This window comes from Pongo pygmaeus, chromosome 15 (genome assembly GCF_028885625.2).
Source record: "Pongo pygmaeus isolate AG05252 chromosome 15, NHGRI_mPonPyg2-v2.0_pri, whole genome shotgun sequence".
In the NCBI taxonomy this organism is placed as follows: Eukaryota; Metazoa; Chordata; class Mammalia; order Primates; family Hominidae; genus Pongo; species Pongo pygmaeus.
In genome coordinates, this window is record NC_072388.2 from 48,850,189 (window position 1) to 48,866,929 (window position 16,741).

The window sequence follows — 16,741 nt, forward strand, 5'->3', positions numbered from 1 at the left end:
AATATTTTCCCATTCTATAGATTGCCGTTTTGTGATACTGTTTTGGCTCAGTACTCATCCAAAATAAATTCTGTCTCATGTTAAGCCCACTTTGGGATGAGAATCATAAGACAGAAGGCTGGACTAGTGTGACTCAAAGGTTATTACATCCCTTTAGTAGTAGAAAACACAATCCTGGAACAGTTTTAACCCACTGTTTTAAAGTATCTGCTTTGGTGATACACCAAGAGAGATTTATTCTTGGATTTAGTGTTTAAATATTATTTAAGTTTTATTTTCCAAAATCAGATTTATGATAAAACAAGATGGAAAAACAACTATATGACAAGAAATTAGAGGATACCATACATAGTTACTTAACATTATTTCAAAGTACATTGTTAGGTTTGGTGCAGTGGCTCACGCCTGTAATCCCAGCAGTTTGGGAGGCCAAGGTAGGCGGATCATTTGAGGTCAGGAGTTTGAGACTAGCCTGACCAACATGGTGAAACCCCGTCTCTACTAAAAATACAAAAAAAAAAAAAATTAGCCAGGCATGGTAGCACGCGTCTGTAATCTCAGCTACTCAGGAGGCTGAAGCAGGAGAATCGTTTGAACCTGGGAGGTGGAGGTTGCAGTGAGCCGAGATTGCACCATTGCACTCCGGCCTGGGCGACAGAGTGGGACTCCATCTCAAAAAAAATAAAAATAAAAATAAAAAAACAAACAAACAAGCCAGGCACAGTGGCTCACACCTGTAATCCCAGCACTTTGGGAGGCCGAAGGCAGGTGGATCACTTGAGGTCAGGAGTTTGAGACCAGCCTGGCCAACATGGTGAAACCCCATCTCTACTAAAAAAAAAAACAGAAAAATCAGCTGGGTGTGGTGGTGGTCACCTGTAATCTCAGCTACTTGGGAGGCTGAGGCAGGAGGATCACTTGAACCTGGGAGGCGGAGGTTGCAGTGAGCCAAGATTGCACTACTGCACTCCAGCCTGGGTGACAGAGTGAGATGTGCCTCAAAAAACAAAGTACATTGTTGGTTCATTGTTACTCATGGCAATATATATTGTTATATACATTGTTGGAACAATGTTATATTATTGTTGCCATGCAACAATTTATATTGCATGGCAATATATATTGTTACATATATATAGTTACTCATGGCAGATATATAGAATATATATCTATAATATATTCACTTTATAGATAATTTTTTTTGTTCTTTTCAAATTTAAGCCCCATAACGTTCATCACAAACTACTGTTTTCATTTTTCTTCTCAGATAAATTTTGTTTATTTATTCATTTACTTTTAAGACAGGGTTTCACTCTGTCATCTAGGCTGGAGTGTACTGACACAAACATGGCTCACTGCAGCCTTGGCCTCCTAGACTCAAGCAATCCTCCTGCCTCAGCCTCCCTAGTAGCCGGGACCACAGGCATGCACCACCATGTCCAGCTAATCTGATTTTTTTTTTGTAGAGACAAGGTCTCACTTTGTTGCCCAGGCTGGTCTTGAACTCCTGGGCTCAAGTGACCTTCTCACCTTGGCCTCCCAAAGCACTGAGATTATAAGCATGAGGCACCTTATCCCACTTTCTAAGATAAATTTTAGATAAATTTCTACAAACTGCTTTTTAAACATAATTTTAGATTATTATCTTAACATATAATTCAATCTTCATGCAAGAAGAAAAAGAAAAAAATCACTTCTTGATTTATAAGTAACTTTATAACATAATTCTTATATCCAAAGAAAAAAATATAGCCAGGCACAGTGGCTCATGCCTGTAATCCCAGGACTTTGGAAAGCTGAGGCAGGCAGATTGCTTGAGCCTAGGTGTTCACGACCAGCCTAGGCAACATGGTGAGACTCTATCTCTACAAAAAATTTAAAAATCAGCTGGGCATGGTAGCACACATCTGTAGTCCTAGCTACGTGGGAGGGTCGTTTGAGCCCAGGAGGTCAAGGCTGCAGTAAGCCATGACTGTAGCACTGCATTCCAGCCTAGGTAACAGAGCAAGACCCTGTCCCAAAACAACACAACAAAATAGATGATATACAAATAGTTAACAAGTATATAAAATATACTCAACATTACTAGTCATTAGGAAAATTAAAATCAAAACCACAATGAGATACCACCTCGTATCCATTAGGATGACTATTATTTAAAAAAAAAACAAAAACAGGCCAGGCATGGTGGCTCACGCCTGTAATCCCAACACTTTGGGAGGACGAGGCAGGTGGATTGCCTGAGGTCAGGAGTTTGAGACCAGCTTGGCCAACATAGTGAAACCCTGTCTCTACTAAAATACAAAAAATTAGCTGGGTGTGGTGACAGGCGCCTGTAATCCCAGCTACGCGGGAAGCTGAGGCAGGAGAATCACTTGAACCTGGGAGGCGGAAGTTGCAGTGAGCCGAGATCGTGCCATTGCACTCCAGCCTGGGCAACAGGAGTGAAACTCCATCTCAAAAAAAAAAAAAAAAAAAAAAAATTAACACGGTTTGGTAAAGATGTGGAGAAATCAGAACCCTGTGCACTGTTGGTAGGAATGTAAAATGGTGCCGTTACTATGAAAAACAGTGTGGTAGTTACTCAAAAAATTAAAGATAAAATTACCATATGATCCATCCATTCCATTCCTGGGTATATACATAAAATAATTCAAAGCAAGGTCTCAAAGACATATTTGTACACCCACATTCACAGAAGCATTATTTATAGTAACCAAAAGGTAGAAAAAAATCCAACAGTCAGCTAGGTGCGGTGGCTCACGCCTGTAATCCCAGCATTTTGGGAGGCCAAGATGGATGGATCATGAGGTCAAGAGATTGAGTCCATCCTGGCCAACATGGTGAAACTCCGGCTCTACTAAAAATACAAAAATTAGCTGGGCGTGGTGACATGCACCTGTAGTCCCAGCTACTCAGGAGGCTGAGGCAGGAGAACTGCTTGAACCCAGGGGGCAGAGGTTGCAGTGAGCCGAGATCATGCCGCTGCACTCCAGCCAGGCGACAGAGCAAAATTCCATCTCAAAAAAAAAAAAAAAAAATTCAACGGTCTATCAACAGATGAATGGATAAATAAAATACGGTATAACACACCAATGAAATATTATCATCTCTCAAAGTTTATTTGTAAGCGTCATTGATGTTGTGTGTTGTTCTAGTGTAAGTTTCCTTCATTATCTGAATGAACCACAATATATTTACCCTTTTCTGGTTGGCAAACAGGGTTTGCTATTACTGACACCTGCTATAGACTTTCTTGTACATTTCTCTTGGTATACATGTGCCTGCATTTTGTTTCTTTAGAGTATATATTCAAGGGTGGAATTGCCTAGTCATACAGTATATATATTTTTTAATTTAAAAGGTAATGCCAAGCAGTTTTCCAAAGTGGGTTATACAGTTTACATTCCTAACAGAATGCAAATAGTTCATGCTGCTGTTTATGGATATTTTCAGACTTTCAAATTTCTGCAATCTGATGTGTATGTAATGGTATCCTGTGGTTTTAACTGCATTTCCTTGACTATTAATGAGTTTGAATACACGTTTACTGCCATTTTGGATATCCTGTTTTGTGAAGTGATTCAAATCTTTTGCCATTTCTAATCTCTTCTAAGGCTTGTCTTTCCATTCCACATTTCTATTTGTTCTTCTTGTTGCTGTGCATTAACTAAAACTGAGTATATTCCATATTTATTCTAAGGGTTACAGTTTCATTGATCAGACATGGGTAGTTTCTCTTTATTCATTCTTTTTTTTTTTTGAGATGGAGTCTCGCTGTGTTGCCCAAGCTGTCTCCTGCCTCAGCCTCCTGAGTAGCTGGGATTACAGGCATGTGCCACCACCCCTAGCTAATTTTTGTATTTTTAGTAGAGACTAAAAACATGATTTTGCCATGTTGACCAGACTGGCCTCAAACTCCTAGCCTCAAGTGATTCGCTCTCCCTTGGACTCCTAAAGTGCTGGGATTACAGGCATGAGCCACTGCACCTGGCTCTCTTTATTCATTCTTTGAAGCCCAAAATTACTACTACTTAGTAATAAGAGTATCTGCTGCCTTTGGACAAGCATGAGTACTCATCAATGAGTGTTTCTTTTCCCATTTCTAATTCCTTACACAATTTCCCTCGATCTTTTAAAGGTAGGAGTGATTACCAAAGTGAGCACGTGAGAGATGGAGATTTTCTGGTGACAATCCATTCATTTCTCTCTATTACTGCTACTGATTTTCACTGACTCTAGCTAACATTTAAGAACTTCTGTCTACTTTCAGATTATGGCCCCTTTTCAACTGTAATTCCTACATATCTTGCTCAGTAAAATGTTCTTTCTCAATTTTTTTTTTCTTTAACAGGGTCTTGCTATGTTGCTCAGGCTGGCCTTGAACTCCTGACCTCATGTGATCCTCCTATCTCAGCCTCCCAAGTAGGTGGGACTATAGGCTTGTGGCCACCATGCCCAGCTTCCAACTTTTTTACTGCTCTTTAGAGGCAAAGTATCTTTCTGCTTGATTATTTTGTAACTCTCCTTTAGGATACCACATCGTTGGTTTAGATAGACAGTTAAGACTTTTTCCGTCTAATCCATGGTAGTAACATCAAAATAAAAGCCAAAATAATTCTATGTATACCTTGTAGGCATCTAGGCAAGTAATATATATGATTATTTCTAATGAATACTTATCTCTTTTTTACGTTCTTTTTTATGGAGTGCTACTACCCACAGCATTTGATGCTGGAGGTAGCCAGCTTTTTTTTTATTTTTATTTTTTTGAGACGCAGTCTCGCTCTGCCGCCCAGGCTGGAGTGCAATGGCGCGATCTCTGCTCACTGCAAGCTCCATCTCCCGGGTTCACACCATTCTCCTGCCTCAGCCTCCCAAGTAGCTGGGACTACAGGCGCCCACCATCACGCCCGGCTAATTTTTTGTACATTTAGTAGAGACGGGGTTTCACCATGTTAGCCAGGATGGTCTCGATCTCCTGACCTTGTGATCCACCCGCCTCAGCCTGCCAAAGTGCTGGGATTACAGGTGTGAGCCACCGCACCCGGCGGTAGTCAGCTTTTATCCACAAATAGATGAGCAACTTCATTGTGTAAGTCTCCATGGATACTAATGGATCCATAAAGAACTCATCAAAAGATATGCAGGCTTCATATGAATAATATATAAGCATATATTTGGATGACTAAATTTTTAAAAATAAGGTTCATGTCTTATTAGAAGTCCTATCATTAGTCTTAGAGTTTCCCTCTAATATTGGCCAACATTTAAAAATGCTGGTTTGACCATATAATTAAAAAAAAATTTTCCCCTACCTAGATGATTGCTTTTTAAAAATCCTTGCTACTAGGTCTGCATTTAAGATCAGGTCATTGACTATAATGGCCTGACTCATCCTAAGCCACAGCTACTTTTGCCACCAATTAATCACTAGCCTCCAAACCCTCTTAGCCAATGTGACCAGGACTAGTGGTTGGCTAGTTAATTAAAACAGAGAAGAGAGTCTTTTTTTTTAAGTTATACATATATTTTTAAGGTGTTGCTTGGGTCCCAGCTAAGAGAGGAAGAATACAACACTGCACAGAAAAAAATATTAACTTCAAAAGTTATTTCCTTTATAAGATAAACAAGATAGAAATTTAGAGCAATGTTACATATAAAAATTATTAATTACTTACATAAAATAAGAATTAAAAGACTGGTACTGTGTGTCTCCAAAATTAATTCAAAAAAGTAAACTCTTCTATTAGATAAGTACTTTGAGATTCTGTTATAAAATCTTACCTTTAATAACTCAAAGTAGTGCCAACAGTGGTACACTGGCACCAGCATAAGACGTGGAAGGACATAACGAACTGCCTCTTTAAAACCATCAGCAATGGACTGCAAAGCAAAAAGATATCACAGTATGTATGTCTCTGACATCAAGGATATGCAACAGCAGTGACTAACAGAAATGGCTACTAAAAATTTGAGATACACACTTATCAAAACTACAACAGAATGCATGTTCTATATTGAAACTGAAGTGCTATCAAGTTGTTCTTTTCTCCCTTTCCTCCTTTAAGTTATTAGAGAAATATACACATTAATTTTCTTTTATATGGCTAAAATAGCTTTCACAATAATCCTCTACAGCTTATGTTCTGGCTTCCATATACCCTCAAGGAATTCTGAAAATCTATGTACTCTCCTGCACAATTTTAAAATGTTTTAAATTTAAATAGTTACAAAAGATGCATTTCAGGGAATGCTGTATACTGTAAATGTGATTTATAAGTATTTCACCAAACAATAATTGAATAAATTTCAGATTTAGCTCATTTATGAAAAATGTCTGTCATACAACTTAATTGACAAAGTCGATCTTCACTGTCAAAATAAACAGCAACATCAGACTCAGTTTGTCAGAAGTCAAACTTTATTGTTAAATTCAAACGAACATTATTAACGTCATAGTCTCAAGGATTAGAAGCCTCTGGAGGAAACTACAACTGCTTCCAACATATTACATCAAGGTATGAGAACTTTACAAGCTTCTCCTCTTCTTTATCCCAAATGATGATGAAGTACTTACAATAAGGTTAATATAAACCTTTGTGATAACCATATCACTTCTTAATTCTGACAGATAGATATGACATAACATACATAGATATGACATTTTGGCTACCAAGAATTTTTACTATCATCCCCCTATAACATTCTTTTGTGAACTCTTTTGCTTTGTACTCAGTGAACTCTCCAATAGGAGTAATACTTTTTTTTTTTTTTTTTTTTCCTGTTTGGTGCCCTAGAGGTTTTTACATCTTGGATCAATGCATAATGGGAAATACGTAATAGCAAAAGGTAACAAGTAAGAGAATTTGGAAAAGACAATGCAAAAAAACATAAACAAGATCTCCGAAGACTAGAAACAGATTCCCTTAAAGCTCTCTGTGCCATTATATATCCTGAAAAATCTTAGTGTATAGCTTGGGATAGGTATACCCCAGTTTTGGAAACTACTGTAGAATAAATGGTTTTCTAAAATTTATAATGGATTTAACTCATGTTAATTTTAAATGTCTATATAGTTGACTTACTGGTATTTCTCCCCATAAGAAAAACACCAACCACACCAATATAAAATGTGAGAAAGAATCTGATATGCTGCTTTAAAAAAATCTTCATAAATATTCCCATAATTTTCACATTTTGTTAAATTATAATCTGTTCAACAGACTTATTACCCAGTAACCAAACTTCTTACTAGGATACACAAAAAGTGCCACCAATTTTCCTAAAGATTAATTCATTTTCACATTTGTTATGATCTGAATGTTTGTGTTCCCTCAAAAGTCATATATTGAAACCTAATCCCCAATGCAACAGTATTAAGAGGTGGGGCCTTTAGGAGGTGATTAGGATATGAGGGCAGAGCCCCTGTGAACGGGGTTAGTGTCCTTATAAAAGGGGCCTAAGGGAGCTTGTTTGTGCTATCCATCATGTGAGGACACAACAAGAAAGCACCATCTATGAACCAGAAGAGCAAACCCTCACTAGTGCACCAAACTAGACACCAAATCTGTTAGCCTCTTGACGTGGGACTTCCTAAATGTGAACTGTGAGAAATAAATTTCTATTGTTTATAAGTCATCCAGTTTATGATATTTTATTAGAGAAGCCTGAATAGACTAAGACAGCAGTAAACTAATTAATATAGTGAATTACTCTGGATATTTTATATACAGTGCTTGAACTGGAACCAATATGAAACTTCAAAATTAGTCTACAAGATCAACTGTTTTGCTAATTTGTACTAAAATGCCTGATAAAGTGCATTCTAAAATTTTTGTACCATGTATTTACAGTGTAAGGAGTCCTCTGATAATAACAGGAGCTACATTTGAGTATTTAATACACATCAAACATTATGCTTATGCTTTATATATACATTACCATTTAATTTCCTAATAACTATAAGAGGTATATATTATTATGATCATCATTTTACAAACGAGCAAACTGAGTCTCAGAGACTAAGTGAATTGCTCAAGGTAACACAACCATTAATTAGGGCTTGGTGTGATGGCTCGCACCTGTAATCCCAGCACTTTGGGAGGCCGAGTTGGGAGGATTACCTGAGGTCAAGAGTTTGAAAACAGCCTGGCCAACATGGTGAAACCCCGTCTCTACTAAAATACAAAAATTAGCCAGGTACGGTGGCATGCGCCTGTAGTCCCAGCTACTCAGGAGGCTGAGGCAGGGGGACTCCTTAAACCCAGAGGCAGAGGTTGCAGTGAGGCAAGATCGGGCCACTGCACTCCAGCCTGGGTGAAAGAGCGAGATTCCATCGCAAACAAACAAACAAAAACTATTAATTGGCTCAAAGCCTTAAGTTCTAACTTCAAATCTTATTTTTTTAAGTGTGCTATACAGTCTAGGTATGGTGCCTCATGGTCAACAGAACAGCCTAGCCAATATGGTGAAACTCTGTCTCTAACAGAAAATACCAAAATTAGCCAGGCATGGTGGTCCACACTTGTAGTCTCAGCTACTCGAGAGGCTAAGGCAGGAGAATCGCTTGAACCCGGGAGGTGGAGGTTGCAATGAACTGAGATTGTGCCACTGGGCAACAGAGTGAGACCCTGTCTCTAAATAAATAGATAAAGTACACTACACAGCTTCTAAAGATGCTTTTTTAGTTTTATTAAGGAAGCATTATTTTATCTTAAACTGAATGAATTTTTTTTTAAGTTAAAACAAGTGAGTTTGGCCTAAAAAGGATTTCATCTAACTCCTCCAATTTCACTGAATATCTAGGATGACAGCTTTATTAATAACTGGGCCTTTTAATCAAATTCCACAGCAAAAATTCCTAATAAAATAGGACTGAAACAAGAAATGTGTTGTGAGTGTTTTTAATGAGTATCCAAAGTTCTTATAGACTGTGTATTTAATGCATACTTTATAGTTGATATGAATATATGAGTTAACTTTAAAAACATTCCTCTCTTGAAGTAATTTTGAGAATTAAGTATAATTTGTATTCCATGATAACAAATTTTTGACAGTAGAGAAGTGGAAGATAATAAACAATGGAAATTTACAGTAAAGAAGGCAGGGAGAAGATGGTAAGTTCAGTTTTAAACATGTCATATTTGAAGTGCGTTTAGGGTATCCAAGTGCATCAATTCAAGGCAGCTGGTTATATGAAAGTGTATAGACACATGCGCATATGTACAGAGTGCTTAAAAGAAAGTGATGGCCTGGAAATACAAATAAGAAGTCACTAGTATATAGATATGAAGTCACCCAAGGAGAGCACAGAACAGAAAAACAGGGGCTGATAACAGAAGTTGGATAATAGCTATAATAATTAAGAGACTGAGAAGAAATCAGAGAAGACGAAAATTGGGAGCATGTAGTATCATAGGAGCTGATATGGTTTGATTTTGTGTCCCCGTCCAAATCTCATCTTCAACTGTAATCCCCAATTTTGGAGGTGGGACCTAGTGGGAGGTAACTGGATCATGGGGGTGGATTTCTTCCTTTAATGCTGTTCTTGTAATAGAGTTCTCAGGAGATCTGGTTGTTTAAAAGTCTGTGGCACCTCCCTGCTCCTTCCTCCTGCTTTGACCATGTGAAGACATACCTGCTTCCCTTTTGCCTTCCGCCATGATTTTAAGTTTCCTGAGGCCTCCCCAGCCATGCTTCCTGTAGAGCCTGTGGAACTCTGAGCCAATTAAATCTCTTTTCTTTATAAATCACCCAGTCTCAGGTATTTTTTTCTTTTTTTTTTTTGAGACAGAGTCTCACTCTGTAGCCCAGGCTTGAGTGCAGCGTTGCAATCTCGGCTCACTGCAACCCTCACCTCCTGGGTTCAAGTGATCCTCCTGCCTCTGCCTCTGTAGTAGCTGAAACTACAGGTGTGCACTACCATGCCCGCTAGTGTGTGTGTGTGTATACCTTTTTTTTTTTTTTTTTTTTTTTGGAGACAGGGTCTTGCTCTGTCACTTAGGCTGGAGTGTAGTGGCACGATCTCGGCTCACTGCAACCTCCGCCTCCCGGGTTCAAGCAATTCTCCTGCCTCAGCCTCCCGAGTAGCTGGGATTACAGGTGCGTGCCACCACACCCAGCTAATTTTTGCATTTTTTAGTAGAGAGGGTTTCACCAGGTTGGCTAGGCTGGTCTGGAACTCCTGACCTCAGGTGATCCACCCACCTCAGCCTCCCAAAGTGCTGGGATTACAGGCATGAGCCATCACGCCCAGTCTTCAGGTATACAGGAACCAAGAGATAAGAGCAGTAACAAATACTACAGACTTAAGTATGAAATAAAAATGTCCACTGGATTTGGCAATTAAGTTACTTGTCAAAGCCAATTTATATCCTGATTAAAACATACATGGTAGTGTTTTCATAAAGAATGGTAAAAAATAATATAAAGACAATTGGCTGCAAAGAAAAAATGAGAGACGAAATGAAAAAACTTTCTTCACTCTAGTTAATTATTCTACTAGAGTGAAGCATTTGTTTGCTTGTTTGTTTTAGGACGATAAGGATTTTTACCATATTCAAACGTCAAGGGGTAAAAGCCAGCTTATTTTTTATTTTTATTTTTTTTGAGACTGGGTCTCACTCTGTACCCAAGGCTGGAGTGCAGTGGCATGATCATGACTCATTGCAGCCTTGACCTCCCAGGCTCAAGCAATTCTCCTGGCATGCCACAGGTGCACACCACCACGCTCGGCTAAGTTTTTATATTTTGTAGAGATGAGGTCTCCCTATTTTGCCCAGGCTGGTCTCAAACACCTGGGTCCAAGCAATCCTCTGACCTTAGCCTCCCAAAGTGCTGGGATTACAGGCACGAGCCACCACGTCTGGCTGGAAAAGTCAGTTTAGATGTAGAAGTTTTACATATTTAGCCAAGTATTACCTATGCCAACATAACTTTTGTTGTTAGTGTTGATAGTAAAAATAAAATTTTATTTGTATCTCTCCACTTATTTTCATTTTATCTAAGTGTATTCCTGAACCAACTAACTTGCATACTCTCCCTCAATACAGTATTTATCTCCTTTAAATTGTAGGCCTCACAGAAAAATCAGTATGAGTACATAAGAGGTTGAGGTTATCTCAACTTTTTAAGATTTCTCCAAATCTTCCTCCTATAGGGAACATAATCCTGAAATCACACTCCAGATTCATCTTTATTTTTTATTTTTTTATTTTTTTGAGACAGAGTCTCGCTATTCCACCCAAGCTGGAGTGCAGTGGGCGCGATCTCGGCTCACTGCAACCTCCGCCTTCCAGGTTCAAGTGATTCTCCTGCCTTAGCCTCCTGAGTAGCTGGGATTACAGGAGCCCGCCACCACGCCCAGCTAACTTGTGCAATTTTAGTGGAGACAGGGTGTCACCATACTGGCCAGGCTGGTCTCAAACTCCTGACCTCAAGTGATCCACCTGTCTTGGCCTCCCAAAATGCTGGGATTTACAGGCATGAGCCACCGCACCCGGCCAAATTCATCTTTATACCCCAGATCTAGTATGTGCCAAATTCTTCTGGTCATTCAGTATTCGTGATATTGTACTATAAAAGATTTCTACAATAAGAACAGACAGAGCTCCAGAGAGAAAACAGAAGATAATCCAAAACAGGTTTAGAATAAACAAGATTTGAAGGATTAAAAGGATTCTAGAATTACAAATATTTGAAGGATAAAATAGTGAGATATTTATTTGCTTTATTAAAAAAAAAAAAAAAACCTTCAATTTAAGTTTACCTGAAAGTGTAGAGCAACTGCAGGTCTGGCCATCAATTTATTGAAATGTTCATGAAACTCTGGTGAAAGAATGTCCTGTGATAATGTTTCATAAGGATCAAATGCTTGCTCCTATTTTTTTAAAAAAGAGAAAAAGCATTAGGTTTAAAAGAATATATTTTCTACCAATATGGTACAGATTATTATCACTTGATCCCAGGAGTTCGAGGTTACAGTGAGCTATGATTGTGCCACTATATTCCAGCTTGAGCAAGAGTGAAACCCTGTCTCAAAAGAAAAGAAAGAAATGAAAAGAAAGAAGAGAAGAGGAAAGAAAGATTTATTTTCCCATTAGACTGGCAAAAATTAATGGGATATCTGCAGAACCAGATATGAAAACAAAACAAATTTTGAAAAAAAGAATTAAAAAGAAAAGGAATAAGGTAATACCGAGTTAGTGAAGGGAAAGGGTGAAGAAAGAAGGAAGCTTAATACACTGGAACTTAGCTGGAAGTGAACGTGGCAAAATGTTTCGAAATTCTAAAAATGTATCTAGTCTTTAGCACTACAATTCCACTTCCAGGAATATATCCTTAAAAATGATTAGAATATATGGCTAGGTGCAGTGGCTCACGCCTATAATCCCAGCACTTTGGGAGGCCGAGGCGGACGGATCATGAGGTCAGGAGTTCGAGGCCAGCCTAGCCAACAGAGAGGATCACTGTCTCTACTAAAAATACAAAAAATTAGCCGGGCGTGGTGGCAGGCGCCTGTAATCCCAGCTACTCAGGAGGCTGAGGCAGGAGAATGGCTTGAACCTAAGAGGCAGAGGTTGCAGTAAGACGAGATTGTGCCATTGCACTCTAGCCTGTGTGACAGAGGGAGACTCCGTGTCAAAAAAAAAAAAAAAGATTAGAATATCAAGGCATAGTGCAAGTATGTTTGTTGCAGTGTTGTTTACAATAACAAAAAAAAAAAAAGGAAAAAACTCTACAACCTATGGATAATAGATAGTTAAAGTATGTTATGGTGTCTCCATATAACATCGCATTATTTATACTTGAAAATTGTGTTGAAGTATATACATTAACATGGATAATGTTTATGATATACAGAGTAAAAACAGTAAGTTATAAAATAGTGGGATCCTATTTTTGCAAACACACATACATTCGCATGTATGCACAGAAATATATAAGGATAAGTTATCTCTGGGTGTTATAAAATAAAGTGACTTTCATCTAATTTATATATCTCTATTTTTCTGAATATTTTTACAATGAGCTACATTATTTTTATAGTCATTTAAAAGATAACAAAATGATTTTTACTTTGGAAAACATTAAAATAATATAAACCTTCTTTCCAACTTTAAGTTTAAAATTCACAGAAGGTAAAGAGCTATGTCAATAAAATGTATCTTCCTTCATCTTGAACATACTTACCACTAAAAAAAAAAAAAAAAAAAAACCTAAATGTTACTACTCTAGTTTATATACTACTCTAGTATATAAACTTTCACTATAAATATTGCCATAAACACACTATAAAGAAAGTGTCACTATATAGGCAATGTGATTTTAGTTTGTTATCAGTTAAATCTTAAATATCTTTTTATAATGGCCAGTAGTATCTTCTAATTTTCATAAAGAATATCTTACAAAAAAATTTTTTTTTTGGAGACAGGGTCTCACTCTGTTGCCCAGGATGGAGTGCAGTGACACAATCATGGGCTTGATTTCCCAGGCTCAAGCAGTCCTCCTACCTTAGCCTCCTCAGTCACTGGGACCACAGATGGGCACTACCATGCCTGGCTAATTATTTTACTTTTTTATGGAAATGGGGTCTCACTCTGTTGCCAAGACTCATCTCTAAATTTCTTACCACAGCATTTAGGACTTTAATGAGAGTATAAGTAGTTTTGTAAACTTACTTCTGCCAAATCTTCAAAACAGCTGCCAGCTAAGGGATGAGGACTGCTTTCATCAGTCATTTCAACTGTGTCTTCAATCAAACCTAAAAGTTTCACAGTCAATTCATGTATATCTGAAATGTTACTAAAAATCTTTTCGATATCCTGAAAAAAGAGAAGGAAAGGTTAAGAAATGTGAGATTGAGAATTCTGCTTAAAAATTACTAAATATAAAAAGCAATATAGGCTACTCGAGGCACACTGCCTATGGAGTAGCCCTGCTCCACAACAAACAGTACTTCTGCTGCTGCTGTACGCTGCCGCTTCAGCAGAGGTTCCTACCATTGTCATGCCTTTGACTTCTTTCCTGGACAAAGCCAAGAACTGTCCCGAGCTAAGCCTCAACTTTGGGGCTTACCTGCCCTGCACGAAATACATCATTTAATTTATGGGTGATACTAGTTTTCTACATGTTTTTAAATTTATGGAATAAACTATAGAATTTCTTTAACTAGCAAATCTTTTATTGGGAGCATGATTAAAGCTATTATTATCACTTTTGAACAATTCGTATATTATATAAAGCAATATATTTGCATTAAATGTCAACAAGCTATAGCAGAATTTTTGCATTTTGCTCTTGGGAAAACTCATTCTTTGTAAAAATAAAAGTTATCACATGTGAATGCATTCTCATTATAAAAGATTCAAACACAAGACAGTAAAATATGAATGTTTACTTTCATGCCCCCCTTACACCCGTGACCCTCAGAGGTAGAAACTATTAATAGTTTAGCATGCATTATTCCAGTATAAAATTCCAACCATTTCCAAACATGTACATCTTGATGTTAATATATTAAAAGATGGAATCATACTGTGTATTCTTTTAACTTGGGTTGGAGAGGTCAACATACTTTGGAAATAAAGAGACTTGCTTGTACAAAAAAAAAAAAGAAACAATATAAGAGTTAAGGGTATATCTTCATTCAATCCGAAATTAATATATTCCAAGACAGTAAAAATCAATCATGAACAGGAAGAGAATTTTAAAAATCTCTTGGATAACAGACAATAAAAATACTACAAAATATAGATTCTAGATAGTTTTGCTAAATCTAAAACCTCCTACTGTGGATGATTCTAAGCTACTTTTTACATAAAGAATTCTGGCATTTGAGTGTTTTAAAACTGGCTGAGATGCTAAAAGACTTGATCAAGGTCTTACAGAGCTCCAGGTTTTACTTATAGCTTAGGCTATATAGTCTTATAGGTTAATGATAAGAGCTGGGATGAGAATGAAGATAACTCCTAATCCTGTTATAATCTGGTTTCACAATTTAGGGCCCATCTCCTGGATCTGAGAAGGAATTACAGATTTCATCCAAGCTCCCATCTGTGAATTACAGCCATGCATTGCTTAAAGACAGGGGTATGTTCTGAGAAATGCACTGTTAGGCGATTTTGTCATTGTGCAAATATCATGGCTAGATGATATACTACAACACTTAGGCCACATAGGTACAGCCTATTGCTCCTGGGCTACAAACCTGTACAGCATGTTACTGTATGGAATACCGTAGGTAATTGTAACACAATGGTATTTGTGTATCTAAACATATCTATATAGAGAAAAGGTACAGTAAAAATATAGTATAATCTTACAGGATTACTGTCATATATGTGGGTATTTATAGTCTATCACTGACTAAAACATCGTATGTGGCAGATAGCTATATATCTAGGATAAGACAGGTTCAAATCCTCTGAACACAAACATATCATATGACTGACCATCCCGGTTATGGCCAACTATTATTCACTCTGGCATCTTATAATGGAAACATCACGGGCTTTGGAACCTGACAGACCAGAGCTTGGATCCTGGCTCCACCACATGTGGTATAATATGAAACATATTTTTGGTCTTTGTCCCTGGTTCCTGTCTTAGAGCCCCTAAAATGCCAAGAATATCCTGAGTGATAATAATGTGTTTTGTTATTCACAATGAGTCCCTTTGATAAATATTGAGTTTATGCTAATGAGGTTACTTACAGGAGGGCCCCTAGATAACCTCATGATAGGGCCAGTCACCAAAAAGACCAGATGATTAGAGGATTGAAGGGTTACTTGAAACCAAACTGACTCACGAAAAAAAGAAAAAGGATCAGAGGGTTGCAACTTTCAGCCCCACCCACTGACCTCTAAAAAATTGGGGAAAGAGCCTGGGAAACATGGCAAAACCCCATCTCTACAAAAAACACAAAATTAATCGGGTGGGGTGGTGTGTGCCTGTAGTCCCAGCTACTCAGGAGGCTGAAGCTGGAGGATCGCTTGAGCCCAGGAAGCAGAGGTTATGGTGAGCCAAGATGGTGCCACTGCACTTAAGCCTGGGCAACAGAGCCAGACCCTGTCTCAAAAAAAAAAAAAAGCAGGGGCGAGAGGCTAGAGATCAAGCTCCATAAAAACTCCATAAAAACCAGCTTCCTGGTTGCTGACCCTGTGGAGGTGCTAGGAGGGTGGCTTGCCCAGAGAGGGCTTGGAAACTCTGTGCCCCTATACTTTGCCCTGTCCATCTCTTCATCTGTATCATTTTAAAGTCCTTCATAATAAACTGGTAAACGTGTTTCCCTGATTTCTGCAAACTGTTCGACCAAATTAATGGAAGCCAAGGAGGGGGTCATGGGAACTCCAAGTTATAACTAATCAGTCCGGAGCACAGTTCACAACCTGGGACTTTCAACTGGCGCCTGAAGTGGGAGACAGTCGTGTTGGGACTGAGTCCTTAATCTGGGAGATCTGACACTATTTCCAGGTAAATAATGTCAAAATTGAGCTAAATTATAGGACACCTAGTTGGTGTCCACAGGAGAATTACTTTGGTGTATGGGGAAAAAATCCTCACATACATTGTCGCAGAAATGTTCTGTGTTGAGTGTGAAGATTAGAGAGGGGTCAGGCGCGGTGGCTCATGCCTGTAATCCTAGAACTTTGGGAAGCCAAGGCGGGCGGATCACCTGAGGTCAGGATTTCGAGACCAGCCTGGCCAACATGGTGAAACCCCGTTTCTACCAAAAGTA

The 16,741-nt window shown here is 38.3% G+C and overlaps 1 protein-coding gene across 4 annotated transcripts in view; it reads right to left on the bottom strand.

The window, feature by feature from the left end:
* SOS2 (SOS Ras/Rho guanine nucleotide exchange factor 2) overlaps nt 1-16,741 on the bottom strand; it is a 113,734-nt gene that overhangs the window by 51,006 nt on the left and 45,987 nt on the right. For 3 of the 4 annotated variants that reach the window (XM_054447619.2, XM_063651199.1, XM_054447620.2), the window contains 3 exons: nt 13,683-13,826; nt 11,771-11,881; nt 5,788-5,886 (listed from right to left, as the gene is read on the bottom strand). In XM_054447619.2, the coding sequence (XP_054303594.2) occupies nt 5,788-5,886; nt 11,771-11,881; nt 13,683-13,826 (354 nt within the window). The remainder of the gene's footprint in view (nt 1-5,787; nt 5,887-11,770; nt 11,882-13,682; nt 13,827-16,741) is intronic. The other variant, XM_063651198.1, reaches the window with a different exon arrangement.